Source organism: Anguilla rostrata, chromosome 5 (genome assembly GCF_018555375.3).
Source record: "Anguilla rostrata isolate EN2019 chromosome 5, ASM1855537v3, whole genome shotgun sequence".
Classification (NCBI taxonomy): Eukaryota; Metazoa; Chordata; class Actinopteri; order Anguilliformes; family Anguillidae; genus Anguilla; species Anguilla rostrata.
Genome location: NC_057937.1, coordinates 2,919,499 through 2,945,000, shown reverse-complemented (window position 1 = coordinate 2,945,000; position 25,502 = coordinate 2,919,499). Strand labels below are relative to the sequence as shown.

The following is a 25,502-nucleotide window of genomic DNA, read 5'->3' as shown; positions in this document are numbered from 1 at the left end:
GCGCGGTTACCTGGTCATAATGCCATCAGTTCAGCTCGGAAAAATAATTCTGTAAAAGCGTGGTTTTCACTCCAAACCTAACAAAGCACACCTCATTCACCAGCGAGAGGAGGGCTGCCCAACCCTGTTCCTGGAGATCTACCGTCCTGTAGGTTTTCACCCCGACCCTAACAAAGCACACCTCAGTCAACAGCCAGAGCAGGGCTGCCCAACCCTAATTAGTAGAGTCAGGTATGCCAAATTAGGGTTGAAATGAAAACCTACAGGACGGTAGATCTCCAGGACCAGGGTTGGGTACCACTGCTTTGGGCTAGTTCATGCCTCTCAGATCAAGCTGAAATATTGTCCTACAGCCACACCGCTGCAGACATACATGAGTAATTATCAGTAATCCCATGAGGCACAGCTGAACCCCATAAATGGGGTCATGTGTGGGGCACCTAGCGTGTACTCAGATCTAAGTCTGGCCCTTTTTCACCAAAGGCAAGGATTAGCATTAAGCCACAGTCACGGCTTCTCACATGATGTGCTACTTTGCAGGCTTTTCTTCGCTCTTTTATTTTTTTTGGCAACTTCACAGAAGCCATTTCGCAAAAACACAGAAGTTTCACGGTAGATTTGTTACTTCGCAGGCCTGAGTCACATTTAATCTGTGCGTGCTAAAGTAGGACAACCTTTTTTTTTTGGTCTGTGTGTTAAACGGTTTTAAATGACTAAAAATTAAAAAAACTTTTTTATGAAAACTTCTGTTCTAAATTAATTATAAATATGCAACATGAATTTCCAGGTGCTCCTGTGTAGCTACTGTATAGGACAGTGGTACTCGAACCCAATCCGTGAGGCCAGTAGTACTGCAGGTTTTATTCTTCCCCTCCAATCAGGACTGATTTAAACTCGGGACACAGGTGAGTTAAATCAGTGGCCAATCAGTGGCATTAATCGATCAATTAACTACGAGGCGGAACAGGAAACCAGCGGCACTACTGACCTCCGGGGCCAGATTTGAGTACCACTGGTGCGGGGCTGGCACAGTGACAGACAGAAGTGCTGACACCACTGCCGTGTTGTTTGACAAGCGATGCAAACCCAAACCCTGTAAGCCGATGAGCCTGCAGTTATAGGCAGGGTCACAGAGCAGTAGGAGTATAATTAATAGTCCATAACTGAACTGTTTGCATGCATGAACTTTGTTTCCCTGTGTTTCTTCTGAATAACAATAAGCACGCACCAAAGATAAAAAAAAACAACAGAACAATCACAAGGTACTTTGCTCTGCTTAATACACTCATCTACAAGGTCCAATCACAGATCAGCCTTAAGTGTTGAAGACTCACGCGCACAAAGGCCACTTCACACACTGTCTGCGCCGTTTGGAAGTGACTGATTGGCTAAATTATCGTCATGACGACAGGGGGCAAGCCCCGAAAAAAAAAAAACCACCTGGAATGTGCGGCGCTGACCTGTGTGACTAAGGCCCCGCTGCGTCCTGACCCGTGTGACACGTTTAGAGCCAACAAGTTAAAACGCGCGGTCGCTAAAACACCGCGCCCCACCGCGTAAGCACAGCGCTCATTACAGCACACTTAGCGCACATGACCCGCAAGCGCGCTGGAACCTCTTCTGCGCAAACAACGCTAAAGATTATGCTTTTTTTCTCCTCGTATTACCGACTGCAAAAACAGAATATGATCTCACTGTGAGCTTGGTGTAGTTAATGTATGCACGTGTGACCAGGAGGTACAGCTCTCTTTAACGGTTTAATTCTCTGTCTCTGTACAGGTCCAATACTAATTAAGTAACAGTTATTCATAGCCATGAACACGTTAGGTCCAGTTCACACAGTAAGCTTAAATCAGTTACCAAGTGTCCACACACGACGGTGTTCTCTAACTAACAAATAACTGCAATAGAATTAAGAGAACGATATGCTTATCTGAATGCTGCAAGTAGAAGACAACAACAAAGCTGAACAGATGTACACATAATGTAATATAAAGCATTTTAGCTGTAAATCATATGTACCATTAATATAATATATCTGCAGCCACCCAAAATCCAAAATGTATCAATTGTCCCTGTAGTGGAAATGAACATTGTCTCATTGGCATATAATTGTTATATATTTATTGAACCCCTAAAGCTCTTCTGATATGGGTGTTAAATCATATTTGTAAGGTATCAACCACCCATGGAGTCCTTTCAAACTTTTTCTGTGTATGATGATTAACTCATTAAAGCCAGGTCATGTGACTTCAGCACGATGCTTATTATTAAGAGCTCCTGAGAGAGACAGCGAGGCCAGCTTCTATAAAAGCTCATTCCATCACTCATAAATCAGGCAGAATCAGGTCTGCTGTGGGAGTGAGCGGCCACTGTGTGTGTGTGTGTGTGAGGTGCCTATGTGTGGTGTGTGTGTGAGGTGTGTCTGTGTGTTGTGTGTGTGCGCTCTGTGTGAATGGATGGTGGGCGAGCTCACATCCTGTAATCCCCCACAGTCACCAACAAAATCACAAAGCCACACACAGCCTGGTATGGGAAGGCACAATGTGCACTGCATGTGACTCCATTAAAATACTCTTTTAAGTATCGCCTTCACAAAGACGCTTATGGGTCAGGAGCACTGCAGCGCTCTCAGAGCAAGAAAGGGATACTGAAATGTTTTTTTTGTTTTTTTTTTTTTTTAACAGAAAGACGTTTTAGAAGTCATGCTTCTAAAACACAAAGGAAATACTTGTGCATTGATTAAAGAAACATGGCTTGAAGGTCCATGTGAGAAATGAATTCATTTCTATAAAACATCTAGAAATGTATTGAAAATGTAAAGCTGGCTCTAATTGTAACGATTTTGGGGGGAAAAAATGGAAAAAGTCAGACACAGGTATTGCATAAGCAGAACCAGGCTGACATGTAGGCAAGCTGTGTTATATGACAGTGTACATCATGTTAGACATCACTGCCAGGCACATTTCTCTGTCCTTCATTGTATTTTTTTTCTAAGCACTTTCAAGGCACATACAAATTGAAAAGGGCAATGCATTTCCTAGACTGCACCGCATTTAACTTTAATTCCCAATTAAAGGCAAACACTATCATCTTCTCAAGCAATGATTTGGGATCACCCAACTTGCCAAGCCACATTTGCATAATAAATTTGCATGTAATTGCATTTCATAGTTAAGGTGCAAATGCTAACTGAATGGAGGCCTCAGCCAGCATAAATGTCAAACAACTTTGTCGTTCTTCAGAATCACGAACCCAAAAGAAAATATGGTGGGGAAATATCAGTTATAATCGCGGTGCACTGTGGCATTTGAATTTTAATTCATGTCATTCCCTGGGTTCAGTGTCCAAAGGGACATTTTTACATCCAAACCTGCCACCCGCTCCCTGTGCCTGAAATATCATTTATTACTGCCTGTGCCACAGCTCACATGCATCTGCCACATTACAATTCACCGTGTGTGTGCGTGTGCCACATGCCGCGGAATCTTCGGAGGGCCGGTCGTACCATCCCGCTAAGTATTTCACGGCAACCCGCCACTTTTCCAGCGTGCGGTACACCCCCTAGTCGCCCGAAAGACGATATGTAACATGGCGTCAGATCCTGGCTTCTAAATATCGCCAGCCCCGAAAGTCCCTTCGTCAGTGCTAAACAGCAGAGAGACCCCCGCACACCTCACACAGCTCTTTTTTTTACGGACGCTCGGAGAGTCGGAGGATTTCTGCGAAACGCAATGGACGCCGCGCCTCGCCTGGGACTGTTCTCCATTCTGCTCCTGCACATCTGCCTGCCTCAAGGTACGCTGCCTCCATTTTGGCTCTCTTTAAGCGCGTTTCCGTGAGAAATTCATCTCACGCTAACGAGTCACTCCATTAGCGCTATTCACTGGAATATTTTGAGTTTTTTTGGGGTTTTTTTTAAATAACACACCTACTGCATTTCTTATCAACTCTTGATGAATGTAATTAAACCATTTTTTGTTTTTATAGTATGATTCCGATGAAAGTGTGATTTGAAATAGAAATTGATTGCCATCTCTCGGGTTCTTATGGTTGAAGCTTTTTCTGGGTTGAAATCAGAGGTGCATGGATCAAGGGATGTTTTAGAGATGTGCACGCTTCGAAAGAAACTGTGAATTAAATCGCTTTTATCTTGAATGTGTCTACTCAAGTGTGCACTAAGATCTCTGCACAATACACAATTAACGACAAACAATGGAGTGCCACGAGGGCATTAAGTTCACTTGTTCTTTTCTGAGTGATGCACACATCACCTATAGCAGCTCCCATTTTCAGTCGCAATGAATCGATCGTGTTCTTATTATTTTATCACTCTCTCTTTCAATCTCTCTCTCATTCGCTGGGAAGTCCTGGTTACCGCGGAGACCCCTCAGGTGCCGGAGTCCATCTTGCCTCCGACGGAGGTGATCGCGCAGGAGGCGGAAGTTACCGAGGTGACGCTGAGCGCGCCGGCGGTCGAGCAGGAAGCGGCGGCGCAGGACGTGACGCAGGAAGTGGCGCAGGAAGTGTCACAGGAAGTGACGCCGGACGCCGAAGAGGTCGCGGCGCAGCTCGTCCCGGAGGATGCGGCGGAGGAGGCCGCGCCCGAAGCCGCCGTCGCCGAAGCAGCGGACGCCGCGGAGCAGGAAGCGGAGGCCAGCGAGGAGGTCAGCCAGGAAGTAGCGGCGGAGCCCGCGGAGGAAGCCGCGCCGGCGGTGGAGGAGCCGGCTCCTGAGGAGGAGGCGCAGGAGGAGGAGGTCGTGGCGGAGGTGGCGGTGGAGGCGGGAGAAGCGGCCGCGGAGGCCACGGCGGAAGTCGCGGGAGACGCCGGGCAGCCGGTCGCGGCTGAGCCCGCTCAGGAGGAGGCGCCGGCGGCGGGGGGGGGGGAGGCCGGCCAGGAGGCCCCGGCCGTGCCGGACGCTGCAGAGGAGGCGCTGGGGGAGGTCAGCCAGGAGGCTGCCGTGGAAGAGGGGGTGGAGGACGGAACGGAGGCCGTGGGGGAGAACGTGGAGGAGGTGGCGGTGGAGGGGACTGAAGAGGGGGCCGCACAGGCAAGTGAGACAGAAGAAGCAGGTAACTCTCCCGAGTCTGGACCATGCTAACTCAGCTCACATTCAATGCAGGCTTGCTGCCCGTGAAACTCAGAATGTGTTATAATATCCACATTACATAAATATGAATATAAAAAATAAAATAATATATGTGTAGTAATTGGGGATATGAATGGCATTACCAGTTCTGCCGTATGGTCTTAACTTGCGAGTATCCTGTACACCAGGGGTGTCAAACTAAATCCCCAGGGGCCACAGCATCTGTGGGTTTTTGTTTAAATCAGCTGCCAATTAAGGCCCTGAGAACAAAGATGTGTGGAATGTTTTAGCCAATCAATGACCTAAATGGACCACTGGTGCTGAGGACACCCTGAAAACCAGCAGACACTGCAGCTCTCCAGGACTGGAGTTTGACACCTGTGCTGTAAAGCATTTCCTCTTTGACAGAACCACCACACTGGGCCATTTAATTGTTATAGCTGTTGTCCTACAGAGCATATTGGAAGGGATATACCTACAGCAACTATCTGTGTCAGCATTTTACTGCATTAGAACCCAAAAGCTGGAGAATGGTCCACCTACTCATACACAATAAAATGTCTAGTGCTAATATAATTCTAACAGAGCACATGCCATCTTACCCTGGACCACAGTAGGACCATATATGCTCTGTAAGAGTTGATTCAACACTGGACATTTTACTGTGTATTAAGACTGGCACGAAGCATTTACTATACCGTCCTGTGCATGCTCTTATGAAATGTTAAAAATAACAATGGTGGCCCCTTAAATCGCACTTCAAAGTCCGTCTCGTCAGGTGCGATCAGAGGGAAGGAATGTGACGGGGCAGCACGGAGGGCGCGGGTCACATTTCCAAATTATGATTTTACTGCGTTCAAGTCCCTCCGCCCTCCCTTCTGCTTCATGTAACGGATTAGCGCCCTGCCAGGCATGTGACCCTCTCAGCGAGGGAGTGAGGGAGGACCGTTCTCCTGGGGCGGTACCCAGCCGCGCGGCCGGTGCTAAAGAATGCTAAAAACTATTCTGTTCATCTCTCGATCCAGCAGGGCTTTCAGATACAAACGCTGCAGGCTGTTTAAATGCCAGGAAGTATCTTTTTTTTTTTACTGACATTATCTTTCCCTTGAAGACATTTCCCATACAAAAAGAATCCCTTTCCGTGTAAAAAAAAACAAATAAATATATGATTAAAAGCATTGCATTGCAGAACGCCTTACATGGTTACCTGTGTATTTAACAGTAGTAAACAGCCCAAAGGTAGGGTGTTACATGCTGTGTATTAACAGGCTAGCTCGCTAGTGATATATTTAACTATCTCTTACTTAACCCAGCCCAGGCCCCTCCCATAACAGAAACAGCATTGGGACTCGGGAGGGTGACGGGCATATACAGTATGTGTGATGGGGGCGTGGGGAGCGGGGCAGGGGGGGGAGCAGGGGGGTGGGGGTACAGCAGAGAGAGAGCAAGGCCTCTGCTCAATTTTCGCCGGGACGCTAAATGCCTGCCCCCCTTCGCAGACCTGACTCCCGGGCCAGCTGATACTTACGTGCCAGCGCAGTCACAGGACCCCGCCATCCCCGCCGTCCCCGCCGTCGCCCCCGGCCCGCCGGAGGAGACCAACCACGTGGGCGGGGAGATCATCCAGGAGTCAAATGACTTCAACGAGATCATCACGTCCAAGGACGAACTCCTCAACCTGGTCCCCGCCGAGCCCGCCCCGACCCCCAAAAACACTGCGGAGGAGGCGGTGGAGGCGGAGGAGGAGGCGGTGGAGGAGGTGGTGGAGGAGGAGGAAGTGGTAGAGGTGGAGGAGGAAGTGATCCCAGCCACGCCCGTCGTGCCCCTCTTGGAAGAGTTGGGCGAAGAAAGCGAGCTGATAGAAATCACAGCCGAGGGTACGGTTACGACAAACCTTCTCGAAAGCACCCCTCAGAAGCAGAGTCTGAATGAAAATGGCAGTCAATCTGCCAGTACCATGGGGGTTTAAAATCCTTCCAGTGCAGTTTACGGCTGTCTATTCCACTTCAGACGTACACACAGTTATGCAAACTATCCATCCAGACTGTGAGTGTGTGAATGTGCGTAAGTGAGGACTGATAAGATCACTCCAACTAGCCTTTTTATTTTCGTGCATGTATGTCTGTGCGTGTGTCTGTGCGTGTGTGTGATAAGAGCGCTCTATTTAATTCGATCTTTTAATTCTCCCTACTTTAACCCTTATAGAGGGAACAGCCTTGGGTCTGGAGGCCTGGAAGATCGGAGCCATCTCCGCCGCCGTGTTTCTCTTCCTGGAAACAGTCGTCATTATTGTTTACTTCCTCAAGTGCAGGAGAAAAACGGCCAGGTAGGCTTTTATTTTTATTTTTTTATTTTCTCAGTTCTTTAAAAAAAGTGGGATGGGCTGGTGATTCCGATCAGTTGTATGCACACATTTTATCAAATCGTAACAGAATTATAGGCCTACCATATTTTACACCTTTTTTACTAAATAAGGGAATCTAATTACATTTCATTTTAAATTGATGGGTATTTGGGGTATTGGGAATCTAAAAACATCGCCCCATTAACCAATCACACCACATCATGCTGTTTTGTGGGTTATGGGTTCTCCCGCAGGATTAAATCCAGTAGCAGGATTTAAATCTGCAGATGAAATGAATCCCGCGTTTTGATTGGCCGAATGTGATTTTCTTTCAGCGGGGCCGTGCCAGTAAAGGCATCCGAAGACTGTGAAGCCGCTCAGACTGCCAATGAGGAGGCCGAGGAGAGCAGCCCAGCCGCCGACGAAGACCAAACACAGCAGTACGTACACACCCTGGCCCGCATGCACGCATGCATTCAACAAGCTGCACGAGGTGCATGCACGCATGCATTCAACAAGCTGTACGGCATGCATGCACGCATGAATTCAACAAGCTGCACGACATGCATGCACTGAACAAGCTGTGCGACCCATGCATGCATGAAAGCACAAGTGCAAACAAGCAGGTTTAACCAATCATTTAAACAGCCTGCCATATTTTTTTTTTTTTTTTTTTTACAAATCACTGTTAGTAAAAAAATGGCTACTGTCATCAGAGGAATTGCTGCTGTTCACAAATACTAATTTGCTATTGCTGGGGGATTTCAAACAAGCCCTGTCTTCACCCACTTGCGAAAGCAAGAGTTCACAACAATCGACAAATCACTGGCATGCCTCGATCAATAGGCCTTCATTTAAAGACTTGTTGTTTCCTCAATCCTTACAATTTCTGAATCTGGATCTGAATATCAAATAAACAACTTCAGACATCACTGTTATTTCAGTTTTGCCATTTCCAGCCATTAAGTGCTCAGTCTTTATAATTTCAGGCCTAGACTGCACATTCAGACTTTAGCGTCTGTACCATCTGTTTGAGGCAGGCGGACCGCGATGTTCCACAGGCAATTTAACTCAAATGCGCGTGCTGACAATATGGTGAGAATCCACGGGCCACCTACTCGCAACGTTCGACAGTAACTTGCTAAAAAAACGAAAAAAAAAAAAACGACAACGGTTATTTTTTTCTTTTCTTTTTTTAAAAGAGTACTACAGTTACACATGTCCCCTTACAGGTCAGAATATACGTATGCACGTCCAGAAAAGGATGCTGTAACTAACACAATGAATATCGTTTGTACAAGTTCCAGATTCATCAACTGAATCTCAAACCAACAGTTTTGAAGTTGAACAGTTTACCTAATATTTGACCTAGTGATTACTTTGAAAGAGGAGTTTAAAGAACCCGAGATTGTCAAGGTCATTTAAAACAACAGATGTGTTTAAATGAGTACTAAAAGCACGTAGTCAAAACTGAGACGATTTCAATTCAACAGGTATTTCAGTAAGATGGTGCAATATGGCTGTACAGCTGCATGTTGTTTGAACGTGGTTTAACTAATATTTTGAATTAGGGCTTGTTAGCAGTCTTTTGTGTCATACCACACAGTATTGTGACTGTTTGTCAACGGTGAGAGTACAATAAAGCAACATTGAAAACGTGTTTGTGTAAGCGCGGTTCGCTTGGCTGGTTCGCCGATAAAAACAAAATGCATAAAAAGAACCATTGCGAATTAAAATCTATAGGCACAAAAGCAATACCAAACAATGTAAACCATAATTTGTAAAGTATAGCTGACCTACCAACAAGTCTAATCTCTCCTGGTGGCTCTGTCAGTAGCCTGAGTTAATACTTTCAGGAATTTACCCGCCTCCAGCAAACCAGCTGATGGGCACGAGACCAAAGCTCAACGCGGCAGTGCTACGCAGCCTCGAGCGCTCATTAGCATATCCTCTGCACAATAATCAATTGAGTCTCGCTTTTAAGTGATGAGGTCGGTGATGTCACTACAAAGTACGACGTGAAAATACACATTTAATTGACTTTTTTCATGCGACTCAACGAGTTTTGCTTTCTGAATTTTTTATTTTGTAGGAACGCTGGCAGATCCATTTATCATCCTCAAAAGAATTGTAGGCCTACTTTTGCTGAACAAGTAGCCTACCTGCTCATACACTTGTTAAAACAACTCATGTCTTGTCATGTCGTGTTATTTTTTGTACATGACTGAGTGCAGTTAGGAACAAAATGACACATGTATGGGTTGTTTTAACACATCCTTTAACATTGGAAGACAGTAGTGTCTTTTTTCTTCTTCTTCTTCTTCTTTTAACATGAAGGCCTGCTCTTCCAAGCTGCAAAATCCCTACTCTTTGAATTACTGACATGGTTGTTTCCTTCAATGTTTTCAGGAACAATATCTCTGAATCTCTGGAAATGTCACAGTTTCAACAAGAGGAGACCATGGCAGACATTCCTCTAGATCCTCCTGCAGAGCCTAGTCCCGAGGAACCGGCAAACGATGTCCGCACCTCTGTTCTGTAGAGGCCCCTCCATTTCTAACGACCCCCTCCTCCTTTTTCTAATCCGTATTTTTGTGATTTGCCGAGTTACTGTCCGTATTTGGTGAGATAATTCTGTCCTGTGTGGCTAAATCAACTGTAGCTAACTCATTGTGCAAGAAGAAAAAAAAAATTGTTGCATTGTCTACTGTTAAATGTTTGTTTGTTGATACAAGGTGTAAAGATGCAGTTTCTTGTCCCTGCATAGCTACTTATATCCGTTTGTTTAATTATTGTACCGTGTTTCTCGTTGCATGTGCCTTAACAACAGGGTACATCCGTGTGTTGCTACGGCTGTGCAGTTATTTGCATAATTCAAGTTACCTCATGTTTCAGCTAAATGCACCCACTCTGACCTCTGTCCTGAAAAAGACATAAACTGACATACAAACATACACATCTGCACGTCCACAAGCGAACACACATATGCATCCATACATGTACACACACACACGCACACACACACACAAACACACACAGTTGTATATGCACACATACTCACTCTCTCTCTCTCTCTCTCTCTCACACACACACACACACACACACAGTTGTATATGCACACATACTCACTCTCTCTCTCTCTCTCTCTCTCTCTCTCTCTCTCTCTCACACACACACACACACACACTGTAAAATGTAATATACTGAATTGTGGAAAAGGGAATAATTATTTGTTACTGGGTCCACCTGTGAACTGCTGTAGTTCAGGGAAGTTAACACAAAAAAAAAATTATAGCAAGTACTGTAGGTCTAAGTGTAAAAAGCAGTATACGTGATATATTTTTAACTACATCATGTACAGTTTAAGTACCATAGTACCACTGGCTGTACTGGTATATGGATGTCTACATTTATACCACAGTGTTAGAATCCAGACCTGGAAGAATGCAGTGTCTGCAAGTTCTTGACACCTTTCAGCACCGGTGATTAGATTAAGTTATTGGTTGGCAAGAAAATTTACACACCTTGAGCTCAATATTTAAACTGTCTGCTGATTGAAATGGAACCACAAATACCAGCAGACATTGCAGTCTTCCAGGAACTGAGTTTGAGCCCTCTGATTTATACCCTGTCCCAAACTCGCATGTTGATAAAATACAAAATTAAAAACTTTTCAAAAAGATTGTGAAGTGTGTGTGTGTGTGTGTGTGTGTGTGTGTGTGTGCGCGCGGGCGCGCGGAAACCCAAATCAATACGCAAGTGAGCATTCTCATCAAATATTTAAGCCCATGAATCATTCATCTGCGATTTATGAACTTGAAAAGACAACGTTGATAAACCAATTATGAATGTCAGTGGGTTCTGGAACACACGAGGCCCACGCCATGTGTCGTCCATAGAGCTCCCTACCTGTTCTATTATTACCCGAATAATTATAAACATACATATTGACACCTTTTAACGGTATAAATAAATGTTCATAAAGTCTTGTTCACAAGACTACCTAATTATTTCTCCCAGCCGGAAGGGTGATGTGATCACGAGATGCGAAATCCCGGCAGTCACGCATTAATGGGGTATTTAAGAGCGCTCGCGGTTTTTTTTTCTCTCCTTCTGACAGGGGGGTATCAGAACAGTGCAGAACCTTTCATGAAAGAAGGTAGATAACACGCTCTATTTTGAAAGTGTTATGTTTGTATCCAGTACAAATAATAACTGAACAAGTTATTTATGTAAAATAAATTAAGATTTTGCTTGCGTGATAGGTTAAAATGTTAATCTAAGAAGCAATAGATTTAAAAAGAAAAGAAAAAGTGCATGGTAGGTGTTATTGTCGTTTATTCATTTTAAATAGAGAAACTTCGATATTTAAGATTTGTGGGATTTTTTCTTTTGTAAGCATGTGGAAATATGGGTTCCTGGTCACCTTTTGCGCAGTGCTTGCGCGCGCCCAGTTTCCAAGAGAGTGCGTAACTCCAGAGGGGCTACGAAGTGGTCAGTGTTGTCCGTCACCAAGTGGGTTGCCGAATGACGCGTGCGGATCCAGCACAGGAAGGGGACAGTGCGTATCAATCAGCGCCGACAGACGACCCCACGGCCCGCAGTATCCCCACGATGGCCGGGATGACCGCGAGCGGTGGCCCATCAGGTTCTTCAATCGCACTTGTCAGTGCAACGGAAACTTCTCCGGTTACAACTGCGGGCGGTGTAGGCACGGATTTACTGGAGTTAACTGTGACCTGCGGGTTTCTGTAGGTAAGACCACTAGAAAACTGCATTTCCCACTAAAATGGCACTGGCTTATTTACTATTTAGCCTGAATTTGTTCAGCATAATACGTCGATAAACTTAAATTATAAGCATTATGTAGGAATGTTAATCATGAGTTCCCGTATCAATCAATAGGTAACAAGTTGATGTCCTAGTTTTTTAAGATTGGGAAAATGCGGATTGTCAGGCAATCACGTTTATTTTAAAATGGATTGCATTTTGGACACGGAAAGGAAGTTAATTTACGCCGCATAAGGAGGCTATATTCCTAATTCCTCTAGGTAACTTTTCATGTTGTATCACGTTCCAATGACCTATTCCATTGCGTGATACATCTCTACTGCAGAAAAATAGTAGCTAAAATTACAAATGACTGTAGGGCACACGTGGAAAGCTCCACTTAACTCCAGGTAAGCGTATTCTACGCAACGGAACCAAAACGTGCACATTAGGCTAATTATTTTACTCCGAAAACGCTTGCTCACCCATGTATTTTGGCGGTGCCCTGTCCCCAGTCAGGAGAAACGTGATGCAAATGAGCGCGGCCGAAAAGGCAGCATTCGTTAACGCGCTGGATCAGGCCAAACGCACGGTGCACCCGGACCTGGTCATCGCCACCCGGAGATACCAAGAAGTCTTCGGCCCGGATGGCAGCACAATGCAGTTCGAGAACATCACCATATACAACTACTTCGTGTGGACACACTACTACTCCGTCAGCAAGACGTTCCTGGGAGCCGGGCAGCAGAGTTTCGGAGGGGTGGACTTCTCGCACGAGGGCCCTGGTTTTGTTACCTGGCACAGGTATCACCTGCTGCAGCTGGAGCGAGACATGCAGGTGAGGAGAAGAGCGCCGGGCTCCGCGTTTATTTATCTATGCGGCGCAATGTTCAAATTCATGCCCGAACTACAGCAGGTGGCCTCATGTAAAGACCTTTACTAGCTCACAATACCCTCATTTCTTAGAGGTCAGAAGACGAAAATGTGAAATCGAGGCAGGTGTTTGTTGCAGATAATGGAACACCTCATGCAGGCATCCTTTCTAATAATCATTTACACTCCACAGCTGAAGGTTATTATGCATATAAGATGTGTATATTGGCTTACAGGGAAGTGATTCCCCTGGGCAGTAAATAGCAATCTGACTGCATGGCATTATTTTGGGGAATATAATGTGTTGACAGTCATTGTATCACATATGAGACAAACCATGCACAGCGTGCTCCTTAACCCCAAACCTAGAAAAAACGAGCATTTACTGTGTGTGCAGTAGTCCAGTATCTGGAGTGGGCTCACAGTAAACTGTTCAGTGTTGAGTCAATCTGAGTACATTATTACAGTACAATTTAAGTCTGAAAGGGCACATTTGATTCCTGCTGGACTCAAATAAATTCTGTTTGGAGTTAAATTAACGCTGAGCTAATTACATCCTCCTAAGACCCAGCAATTCATTTTTATCCCCTGTAGGGGACACGAGTCTCTGTTTCTACTACACTGAAAATAAGGGATATTCAGTAAAAAAAAATAATTTTGTCATTCAAGACAATTAAAATACTTTTTTTCAGCTTGTTCTCACAAGGATATACTGTGTGATGTGTATCTTGTATATATTATTATTATTAGTAGTAGTAGTAGTAGAAGTAGAAGTAGTAGTGTTTTTATTAGTATTAGTAGTATTTTATTATTATTATTATTGTTATTATTATTATGCAGGACATGCTCCAGGACCCGAGCTTTGCCCTGCCGTACTGGAACTTCGCCATCGGGGGCAGCACCTGCGACATCTGCACGGACGACCTGCTGGGGGCCAGGAGCACCTTCGACTCGAGCGGCATCAGCTCCAACTCCCTGTTCTCTCAGTGGAGGGTGATCTGTGAGAGTGTGGAGGACTACGACTCGCTGGGGACCATCTGCAACAGTAAGTAAGAAAAAGGGTTATCTACTTCACCCATCTGCTCAGAGCTGAAGATAAGTTCAATGAAAGTAGTGGGCAGTGGATTTTTTTGAACCACCACACCACTATAAATCACTTTTACAAGACTGGTCCTTGAAGGCTTGGGGTATTTAACCAATTGTTGTTGTTGTTGTTCATAATAATAATAGAAATTTTTTATGCACATGCTGGGATAGACTGCAGTGCAATGAAATCAGGTAATATTGCTGAATGAATATACAAGAAAATACCAAATACCTCACCAAAACAATTACTTGAGCCTGCATACTTTTTCTTGCCACCCAGGCTTTAACTGAGATTATGAGCAGAATTCTCAACAAAAAAAAAACTCATACTTAAAAGGCCTCACTGTTACCCTCTTTTTAATCCTCTTGTTTATCAGAATGGCCTCTTGACTCTCACGACATGGTCACATGATTACTTTGACCAATCATAAGCTGGGAATTAAGGAATGAGGGAATGACTGGAATGATTGGCTGTAGCCGGACCAGGATAAATGCCCAGTGGCTTCAGTTATTAATTACAACTATCAACTTCAATAAACTCATATACAATTAAAAAAAAATATTATCTGGTACACTTGCAATATAATGATGAAAAGAACCTGCTTTATTAAAGGCTCTGAACCTGAACACAAACCCAGTGCTTCATAACTTCTGCTTAGAAAGGACTAACACTGAAAGCTTGTAATCCAACCCTCCCTCACTAGTCCACTTTTTCCCTGATACTATAGTTTTGTATTAATTAGCGGTGCCCTCTAATGGACAAAACAGGATGGTGCAACTGATATCTACTTCGGAAAACGAGGGAAATTAAATTAAACCTGGGCTTCCCAATCCACAGAATTTCCCATTGTGTACAAAATTAGTGAGCGTAGACATGACTGTTGTGATTTTAACCCCTGTGTTACTGTATGCAACACAGTCGAATTGCAAGTTTATAGCACGTTAACCTTTTTTAAAGTCTCTTTACCTTGTAAATGATGCTCCGTATTAGAAATATATGCCTGCATGTTTGCTTTCTAGTTTCATTCTATGGTCAATTGTTTGCTCAAATTTGGCTCATAGCTGCAGGCTTGGTTGCTTCATGCTATTGTTATTATACTTTCAGGGTGATGCCTGTTTGAAAAAGTGCCGATTCTGATGGAGCAACTATGGATTAATATTATTAAATTATTATTTGGTATCCAACCCAAGAGTGCAAATACAGTGACATATGGGATTAAATGGGATTATAGGATTAAAACCTGAAACCCTCTGGTTCCCTGATCCTTACTCCCTGATGCTGCTGTTTGTGGCGTTTCACGGTTTTCCCATTTGAAAGTTTGATAAATGTCGCTGGTGTTTGGAGAGCGCCCCCGGGCGTGACCTCATCACGTCACCTCATCTACACATGTTTTTTCCCGCCATAGACACGGAGAGCAGCCCAATCCGACGGAACCCGGCGGGGAATTCGGCTCGCCCCATGGTCCAGCGCCTGCCGGAGCCTCAGGACGTGGTGGACTGCCTGGAGCTGAACACCTTTGACACGCCCCCTTTCTACTCCACGTCGTCTGAGAGCTTCCGCAACACCATCGAAGGTGAGACAGAGCCACTGCTGTCCCTTATCCAAAACGACTTACTGTATATCCTCCTGAGACCCTACACATTTTTTACGTGTTGTGAGGCTTTTATTTTGACACACGGACGCATTGTGATGCTTTTATTTTGACACACGGACACATTGTGATGCTTTTATTTTGACACACGGATGCACTGTTTTGTCGCCAGGGTACAGCGCGCCGCAAGGAAACTATGACCCGGTGGTCCGCAGCCTGCACAACCTGGCCCACCTGTTTCTGAACGGAACCGGGGGCCAGACACACCTGTCCCCCAACGACCCCATCTTCGTCCTCCTGCACACCTTCACCGACGCCATTTTCGACGAGTGGCTGAGAAGGCACAGCCCTGGTGAGCTACTGAACATCACGTTTTAAACCCCGAGAACTGCAACCCTCTAGAGCGGTCCGGGGGGATGCCCCCCCCCCATTTTTTAAAGGAACAGTGGTGGAATGATTGTTTCTGCTGAATTCTAAGCAAAAAAAATATATATATTTCTTCCCGTTGCTTTATTATACAAAATTATTTTTTATATTTTACGTCCGTATTTAAGGATCGTAAATTGGAAAGAGGCCCTCACGCGGAAGCGCTGTGCGACTTTTCTCCACCAGGTGCCGCCGTGTACCCCGTGGAAAACGCTCCCATCGGCCACAACAGAGACTTCAACATGGTTCCCTTCTGGCCACCGGTGACCAACGCTGAGATGTTCGTGACCGCGCCCGAATCCCTGGGCTATGCGTACGAGGTCGAGTGGCCAAGTGAGTACAAAATACTCAAAAGCAGTATTAAAATAATATAAAACATACAGATACCTAACCAAAATAAATCACTGTGGCATTGCAGTACAGAACTGAAAGTATAAACTTTCAGTTCTAACAGAGATGTGTGGTGTTACTGAAGTATATTATTAGCTTGCATGTTGTGGTATATTTGTAACATGCCGTGCCAATGCGTACCTTGGCTGGATGACATATCTTCCATCCCAATATATTGTATATTGGAGAATGTGAATTGAGCCTCTCCTGGTTTCATATGACATCATTGTGACAGCAGGTGATCTTATATCCCCCCTGTGTTCTCACTCAGACTCTTTTGTGTGTGTTTTTGCGTGTGTTTGTCGTGTCTGCGTGCAGCTCGCCCGCTGACCACCACCGAGGTCATCACGGTCTCCATCGTGGGCGCGGTGGTGGCGCTGGCGGTGATCTGCTTCGTGACCACCTGCGCGGTGCGGGCGCGGTCGTACCGCGCGTACGAGGGGCGCGAGCCGCTCCTGGGGGACCAGTACCAGCGATACTCGGACGATCACGACCTGCGGCAGGACAAGACCCAGTCCGTGGTCTGAGGCGGCCCGGCGTCGCCGAGCACGAGCCCTGTCCCTTCCGTCTACTTCCAACTGAAAATAAAGATGCAGTTGCTTTTGAATCTCTGAATACTGTGCACGTGTGTTCTTATCACGTAGACGTAGCCTCCTGTAGCTCATGACTGACACTGTAAATGTTCATGGCGCACCAGTGCATTTCCTTTCTTGTTTTTATCGAACTGATATTTTTGCCAATATTTACGGAAAGATAATGTTTTTTAAATTAAATTACAGTTCAGCTACACAAAATAAAAGTGTAAAAAATGAATAAGGGGTTCTCTTGTCTATTTTTTTCTGTAGTTGTTCCGAATAGTTATTTATTTGTTGCCTCTTAACAAATAATCATTTTCAGAATGTTTTGTCATGCAGGTTCTGCAGTTAACAACATCAAAACTAAAAAAATTAGTATCACATAGTAAATATAAATTGACAACATGAGACTGGGTATCCTGGATATTTGATAAACAGATTGTGATTCAGCTTTTATTATGACAGTCACGTTTAGCTGCAGGATCGTTTTAAACATAAATATGGACTGATGTTTACAACCATAACAAAATATTATTGTAGCTTTAGTCTAACTTACAAAGCAAGTAAACGTATAAGTTTTATACACGCAGAAGAACAAGTACACATGCAGTGTATTAGTGAGAATTGAATTGTATACTTTGTTCGTGCCTCACATTATCCACCAGGGGGCGTAAAAGCAAATTACTTCAATTCGGACACAATTTTAAACTTCACAATCGGCCTCGTTTATTTATAAATCGATGTTTATTTTAAATGAGAGAATTAAACGGAGTGGCTGACTACTCATCAAACTCCCCTCTCATTTTGAATTTTGGTTTAAGTTACGTCAAGCTGTAAAAACAAAACTATTTGGAGCCAGAATGTAGCAGTTGCTTTTGGAACTGAACAGGTGAATGACTCATCTTAATATTTAGATTGAAATAAATTTGTGGAAGGCATACATAAAGACACTGTGTGTTTGCGTGTGTGACTGAGAGAGGGGGGGGGGAGCGGGAGCGAGAGATTTATGAGATTTAATTAATCTCTATTTTACTGCTATGATGTGCCTTCAGTAATACTCGTAATAGCAGTAATCTAACTCTGACATTTCAAGTATCTTAATCATATTGTATTATTAATGCTTTCGAGTCGTCGTAGTTGAACTAACGCGCAAAAAAAATCATTCGCAAATGTTCTACAAATAAAAATCAAAGTTCCACTTGCAAAAATGTACGCTTTTCGAAAACTTACGGTAAATAGGCGTGTCTAACGCTGCCCACCTGTTGGAGGGTGTAAAGTTTCACAGACGAGGAAGCGCGGTGTTGAGGTGCTCATTCGCTGCTCTTAACCCCAGTTCCCCATGGACTGGACACACCAACAGCTGGCCTGACGTAAATGGATGCTATTCACATGCTCCCATCCAGGGGTTCAACAAGCATTAAGTTGGAATAGTTTCCTTTCTGATGGTGAATGGTGATGTTATCCAACTGAGGATTTTAGTTCGGCATGAACTAAAAAGGATGGTATTTTTGTTGATATTTTAGACTAACTTTAGACACGTTTTTTTTGGAAGCCAATAGTTACTTTCTCTTGTTTATTTGCAAGGTAGTCAATGGTGACAGCGCGAAGTTGCATTCGGGTCATCACGTGCTGCTCAAATATAAGCCATATTTTGCCAGGTCCGCAGCTCTTTTGCGCAATGGGAGATAAATGCGGTCTGGATTTTAAGGACATCGAGACAAAGCTTGGACGAAAAATTCCTGAGAGCCTCGCACGATCAATCACAGAGGGGAGGCTGGAAGGCACAATGGACGAAAAGCCGGTGACGCCGTCTGTCCCTTTTAACCAGGAATCCACAAACGCTTCGGTGCGTCTGCAGAGGAAGATGACGTTTCTGAAGCAAGAAATGGTGAGTGCTGGTGGGGGGGCTACGAGAGGTGAACCTCGATATGCGTTGGCTATCATGTAGACAGCTGATTTCAGCCTTGAACTTTGTGAGTTTGGTAGGAAGCGAGGTGACTGCCTTCATTTACAGTGTACAGTGTCAGCACTTGTCTACATATGTCACTTGGCATTTCACTGGATTCCTGGTCTGCCTGTTCTCACGAACATTGTGCTGACAGTTTTATCATCTGCGTTAGAAGGCTATTTTGGAGATGCGTTTCTTTTTTTTTTTTTACGCGCTTTAGTTAGGCTATTGCCGTGAAGTTGGAACGTTACTCCGATTGCAGAAATAAATCAACCGGTTTGGCGAAACGAATACATCAATATTTGCAAATGAATGTCAGCACATTCGATCCAGCTGTCTTCTCGTGTTAGCGGAAAAAGTGCATTGACCCTCGATTCCACTCAGGCTATTATGTAACCAGATATGTCTAATCGTAATATGTGATGTCACTTATTATTGGGGAAGAAGAATGTCTTTTAAAGTCTGTCACCCGGTCGCATTGAGCACAGTGAGATTCACAAGAGATTATAACGTCAGTGTTTTGCGCGCTTCCGCACGTTTCCAACCTCAAACGTGTAATCGCATGGTGCGTTTACACTTTCCTTAAGCAATAAAATTAGATTGAGTCTAGTTTAACTTTGATGATAACGGCACGACGCACGATAAGCTCATGTGGTGATCTGACTGTCTTCCATACGTTATTTAAAAAGATTCAACTACTGTCTGAATAGTGTGTGCAACAAGAATTGTGATTTTCTATTTGGAATCCATACACGTTGGTTTTCTGTATGGATTGGCCGAATGAAACGGGCCTTTACTCACTCGCATAGCTCGTAAATTCGGCGGACTTTATCGCCCGAGGTTACAGCTGCGGCGCAGTTCACACATCACTGTTAGCGCGAGACTGATCCCAATAAAACGGATGTCTCTGACACGGAGGTTAAAGTATTGCGCAGACAATACCAGTGGTAACATCTGCTGACGAAGTCTTTCCGTGACCTAAAGGGCAGAGACGTGTCCCATGCCTTGTAGACCGTAGAGGAATACTGTTTTGCGCGCGTGTTCCTTCCAGTGGTGACCTTGTTGATACTGCGGCCAGGACTCTATAAACATTTGCCCTTGCGTTGGAGTCACATCTCGTGTTGTTTCTTGTTTCCTCGGTTCCGTTTTCACTCAAATATTTGGGGGGGATCGCTTTATTCTGTAAACAAAGTAACAATCCAGTTTATTTTTCAGAGAAAGTTAAGGATAGATGTTTATTAATTCCAGGCCATAGTATCTACATGGTCAGTGTTCTACTGTTTGATGATGGAAACAGTACATGAGATGCAGGGCAATGCACATTTGAACAAAAGCATTTGAGAAATAAAATATTTTTTAAGGCTTCAAGGATAAAAGTAAGTTTGCGATTGTTATCAGACAGCTGCAAGTTTGGTGTCAAGTTTGGCAGCTGCCTGTGCTCCAGAAAATATAGCTCAACTGTAAAAAATTAAATAAAATGTTGTCTCACAAATAGTTTATGGTAATGTTGGTAAACCAAAACAGGTGTTTACAGTGTTTAATTTTGAAGGGTTTCTGACTATTTTCAAAACTATCTTTTTGCCTTGTTTACACAATGTTGCTGTCATGTGGTAATGTTATAACGTTGGCGAAACAATCCAGTAAAGTTGTGAGAATTTTGTGTTAACTGGGTATGCTGTTAGCTGTCATAGTGAGAAGGCCTAACCTTTAGCAGTGGCAGCTATCATTAAGCAAACACTGACCACATTGTGAGCTGAACTGGCACTCCTAGTATGGTTCTGTGTCATTAAGCCAAATTTCCAGAATGTTCTCTCGAGCTGGCATCCCCATTATCAGGCCTACTGAAGTGTTTCTGGAAACGGTACAAGAGTCCTGTGGTTTGTCAAAGTTCTGACTGCTGCGACCAAGTCAACTCATCTGCAAAACGCTAATTGACTTGGAAAACGTCCACCCAATCTTCTGACCTGCAGAATCTCATTCTGTGTGATGAAGAAATTAATTACTGAAGACGGTTAAATTAGAAATAACTGATGGTGTCCTGTGGTGTCCTGTTGCAGCTCGGAGACGGTGCTCTGCCGGATCAGTTTTGAGACATGCTGTCAGTGCTCCTGTTCATAAACCCAGCGATGGAGACTGGAGTTCAACTCAAGCAAACAGTGAACTTGCCCAACTGTTAAATCCTCAACAGGCCATTGCCCAAACCAGGCTAATTTAAACCCACATTCTGATTATCAGAAGATCCTATCTGGCAAATGTCCAGTGAACATTTCTGCTCTCTGTAAAAACCCACACGATGGTAGTGGTTACTGTTTCACAGAGGTAACTAGCATACGGTTGGTTACTGAAACAGTGTAAGCTTGTCATCACTGTTCACGCCGCACTATCTTACACACAATCATTGAAACTCGGTATATGTCCCGTAAATTGTTGAAATGCCGAAGGAGCAATTTTTACAGGTAGGCAGTATAGAGCATACAATATAGAAGCTGCCATTTACTTTTCTGTTATGAATTGGGACAGTAAAATCTCAAAGGAGCATCAAAAAAAGCCAAAAATGTGATCTGTGTTATATTTTGGTAATTAGCATAAACTCTTGTAGAGAGTAGTTTATACAGATTACGTTTTTACACACGATCTTAACCCTAATACTACACTGCCGCTACCTCAGACACTAATATTTTAAGAGGTGAAGCTGCAGGACTTGTCCAAATTAGTTGGAGCTATACTGCACAGCTCATACTGTTGAACACCTAATTCAATGAAACTTGACAGGTTACTATGCAAAGTTACAATAAATTCAAGTGTTTCCTTTTATAATTGGTCGGGAAGCATTTCTAAACAATGGCACTCAAAATTATAAAGCACATTACAATCAATTAACCACATTACAGTACCGTTTCTGAGGGAAACTATTGCAGTTTTACACACTCATTTATGAAATGGTGAGAATATCCTATCCTATTAGACCACAGAAGAGCAGGTGGTATTTTTAGCTCTCCCCGTTCATTTTATGATTCATCTTAACAATGTGCAAATATCAGCTCTAATAAGCAGCTCTTGCAGCTGTGCAGTTATAGTTATGGATCATGGCAATATTTAAAATCCAGCTCCAAAGACTGCGTTAATGTCTCAGAGAAAACATTCCAGGAACGGTGGCTTCAGCTGTTTTGTCCGAAGAAACGTTTGCCAACATTTCTGAATAACCCCAGAAATTTGAGTTTCTTTCTGATGACGTTAGCTTACACGGGCACAAAAGCTCAAAAGGTGTGTTTATGCAGGTTCCTTTGCTCCATAATGGCAAAATTAGTCCCGATTGTTCTCGTAAACGTGGTGGTAATTGGTGTTGGTGTTGTGAATTAGCTTTTGCGTGCCTCAGCTTGAACGACCTGCTCAAGGTTGAATGGCAGTGAACTGCGGGTGTAATTCCACAGAGATGGCGGAGGGCATGTCGTTTCTGGCGCGGCGACGGTATTGGCTCCGGACGACAGATGTTATTGAAACGGGACTCCTACAGACGCGAGTGGCCGCCTGAAGTCGCCGTTGCTCTGCTCGCCCGTGAGGTCACAAAGGAGGCCGGCCTGCCTTGTCTTTGATGTGGAGTCTTTCCATGAGCTGAAACTGGCCAAGCCTGCGCCATCGTTAATTATCTTCCTCATAAAAGCCACCTGTACCGTAACTGCCCTCTTGTCCACCGGTTGCTTCTTAATAGTTCAAAACTTAATGAAGCGATCGCTCAAGCGTGCGTTTACAACTTGTGAAGTGTCCCGCGAACTATTTTATTAGACTCACTGAGCATGCTCAGTAGAACTGCTGTACAGGTTAATGCATGGGGCTAAATAAATAGTGTATACACATGGCATCTGTCTGTGGTTCATTGTCTATTTAGTGACATTCATTGACAACACAATCCATTGTTTAAGCTCTTGGTTTGTATCGTTTGATGTTTGAATGGGATTCTGCTTAAGCAGTTAAATACCTGGAGGTTGGTGAATGTACTTATCATTGTTTATAGAAAGGCCTTTGTGACAGTGCGGTTGTTCGATTTGGTAAAATCTTCGGTTTTACTTCAATAGCTTCCATGGTCGTTTTATACTGTATGACATCACAGTACAGCGTGATGTCATGGCTGCCTTTGTGAATATTTGAACGCGTTTGCCTGTGCCAGGGTTTGATGTCTTCTCTTGTGTTCTCTTGTTCTGTTTCGCTGGAACCCAGGCCCGCCTCCGAGCCATCGACATCGAGCTGATGCAGCAGCTGCTGACCATCAACGACGGGATCGAGTCCATCAAGTGGGTGATGGAGGAGCGGGGGGGCCTGGCGGGCAGCCGGGACGGCAGCCTGGCGGGGAGTCTGTACAGCCTGTCGGAGAGCCAGGAGGCCTCGCTGGGGGGCAGCTGCGACAGCCTGCAGCAGGACAGCGACGGGCTGGACGCCGTCTCCGTGGGCAGCTACCTGGACACGCTGGCGGAGGACCTCCCGCCTGCGGAGCTGGACGGGTTCTCCGACCCGCCCGTCGTCCGGGTCGTCCCGGACAAGACCGCCCTGCGCAAGGACAGGGAGGCGAACTCGGACGAGTACTACTGCTTCGGGTGACCCGGGCTCCGGGGCGTTTCGAGAACTGTCGGGGTGTCCCACGTCGTTGGGTCGCTCCTCTGATGCTTTTTAGGCTTGTGGGGGGCGGTTGGGTCACAGCCTGGGTTTTTAAGGAGGTCAGAGGTCACAGGTTCTGAGCACGTTATAGGTCCTCCATAATAGTGGCGCACGGATTCAAACTGAGAACGGCGTTTCTCTCTGCTGTAAAAGTAAGCTCCTACAGTTAAAGACGCGGTGATTTTTATTCACCACCACTACATGCCGGATAATGAGCCGGGATATCGGATTCAAAGCAAAGCTGCGTTTTAGTAAGGAATTATAAGTGTTTCATGGGGCCTCTGAGGTTTGAACTGCCCTTCACAATGGACCTATGAAACGCTTAGAGCATTCCTAGTGTTGTGTGCTTTATTCCAAACTCCTGTGCATGATTGTATTCACCCCGTGCAAAGCATTCTGGGAGCTACTTAAGAGCCTCTCTGAAATAAGTAATTAGCAATAAGGGCTTAAGTGATTATTTTGGCATGAACAACCTCCTGCTGTGTGATGGTTTTTTTTTTTTCATTTTTTTTTTGAAGGTACCTCTTTGGTGTATTGAATGTAGGGACAGCTTGTCTTAAAGTACATGTAGGAGTATAAATGATTTCTAGTACAGTTTACAGCAAGGTATATGCCAAATAATGCAGGAGACTTCCATTTTATACCGATAAGTTCATCTGAAATATTCTTTACCACTGGGGGAAAAAATCTGTTTAAACCTGCCTGGACTTGAATCCCTAAATACGTTTTATTTTTTTTCACTTGGAGAAAGTTAGCTTTGTTAGATTTAAATAAGATGAATTCCTCATACCAAGTATTTTTCAGAGACATTGTATAGTACAATATTGTAAATATTACAAAAACTTGAATAATTTATTTACTGTACCATCAGTCCTGAGGAACTTATGTTTTATTGTAGTGCATTTCCAGTAAGATTTTGACCAAGGTAAATTAGGATTTTTATTTTTGCTTTAGCATTGACTGACTGATTTGAAATAAGTGGTCTGAGAGCACATTGTAACTATATGTATGAGATAACTATATTAGTAACTGTACTCTCGTTTGTCAGTGGAACATTTTACCTGTTTGAAAGTTTTTATGTGATATTGTCGAACTTGTCCCATTTGCCGTTGGTGTTCTGTAATTGGTTTGCATTGTCAAAATTAAACTCTGGAAAGCAGTTTTGAAGCTTTATGGGCCATGAAAACAGTAGCCTACTTTTTTTGCGATGGTTTCTGAAATGGTTGTCCGTTCTAATTTTAGTAAATGCAGCTCTGGTCTGGGTGATGCACGGCAGCCATTTTGCAATAAGTTTCTGGAGCAGTGTCAGGATTGTGGTTTACTGTCTCTTCCAAAAGACTATCACTGCATTGAAGCTTTGGAATTTATTTTATCCTGGGAACAGGCATCCTTACAGACCCACCAGTACCACATCTTATTAATAAGTAAGCCCAAACCTGCTTAGCTTCAACCAGTTCGGGTATGTGGTGAATTTCTACACGCTAGGAATCATGTTCACAATTATTTCCTTTAGTATAACATTTCTAATCTTACAAAATCCACATATCTTCTGTTCAATATACAGTGAATTTATATAAATAATGTTTTGATGTGTCACAGTCAAGATTTCAGTCAAGATGAGGTCACAGTCAAGAGTTGGACATGTATATGTATAAATGTGCCAATTGGCTGGCTTGCTGGCTAATTCATGATCATTTCACAAAAGTATGAACACTATTGACCACAATCCTTAAGGGTGGGGTTGCAGTCGAACATTTC

The 25,502-nt window shown here is 44.1% G+C and overlaps 3 protein-coding genes across 4 annotated transcripts; all 3 read left to right on the top strand.

Moving 5' to 3' along the window:
* The first annotated feature begins 3,427 nt into the window (after positions 1–3,427).
* si:dkeyp-118a3.2 (fibrous sheath CABYR-binding protein) lies at positions 3,428–11,114 on the top strand. Its single transcript, XM_064337898.1, has 6 exons — positions 3,428–3,798; positions 4,369–5,073; positions 6,590–6,967; positions 7,296–7,416; positions 7,770–7,874; positions 9,844–11,114. The coding sequence occupies exons 1-6, from the start codon at positions 3,735–3,737 to the stop codon at positions 9,974–9,976; spliced, it is 1,506 nt and encodes a 501-aa protein (XP_064193968.1). The 5' UTR covers positions 3,428–3,734; the 3' UTR covers positions 9,977–11,114.
* A 407-nt stretch (positions 11,115–11,521) lies between these two features.
* tyrp1b (tyrosinase-related protein 1b) lies at positions 11,522–17,181 on the top strand. Of its 2 annotated transcripts, XM_064334591.1 has the most exons (8): positions 11,522–11,593; positions 11,834–12,189; positions 12,720–13,042; positions 13,918–14,122; positions 15,570–15,737; positions 15,928–16,107; positions 16,368–16,514; positions 16,890–17,181. In XM_064334591.1, the coding sequence occupies exons 2-8, from the start codon at positions 11,835–11,837 to the stop codon at positions 17,096–17,098; spliced, it is 1,587 nt and encodes a 528-aa protein (XP_064190661.1). In that variant the 5' UTR covers positions 11,522–11,593; position 11,834; the 3' UTR covers positions 17,099–17,181. The 2 variants fall into 2 exon arrangements, with proteins under 2 accessions (XP_064190661.1, XP_064190660.1); XM_064334590.1 differs by having other exon boundaries at positions 11,544–12,189.
* Positions 17,182–18,422: 1,241 nt separating this feature from the next.
* LOC135254445 (leucine rich adaptor protein 1-like) lies at positions 18,423–24,930 on the top strand. The gene is made up of 2 exons (XM_064334589.1): positions 18,423–19,034; positions 23,310–24,930. Exons 1-2 carry the CDS (start codon positions 18,738–18,740, stop codon positions 23,685–23,687), a joined length of 675 nt encoding a protein of 224 aa, XP_064190659.1. The 5' UTR covers positions 18,423–18,737; the 3' UTR covers positions 23,688–24,930.
* The last annotated feature ends 572 nt before the right edge of the window (positions 24,931–25,502 follow it).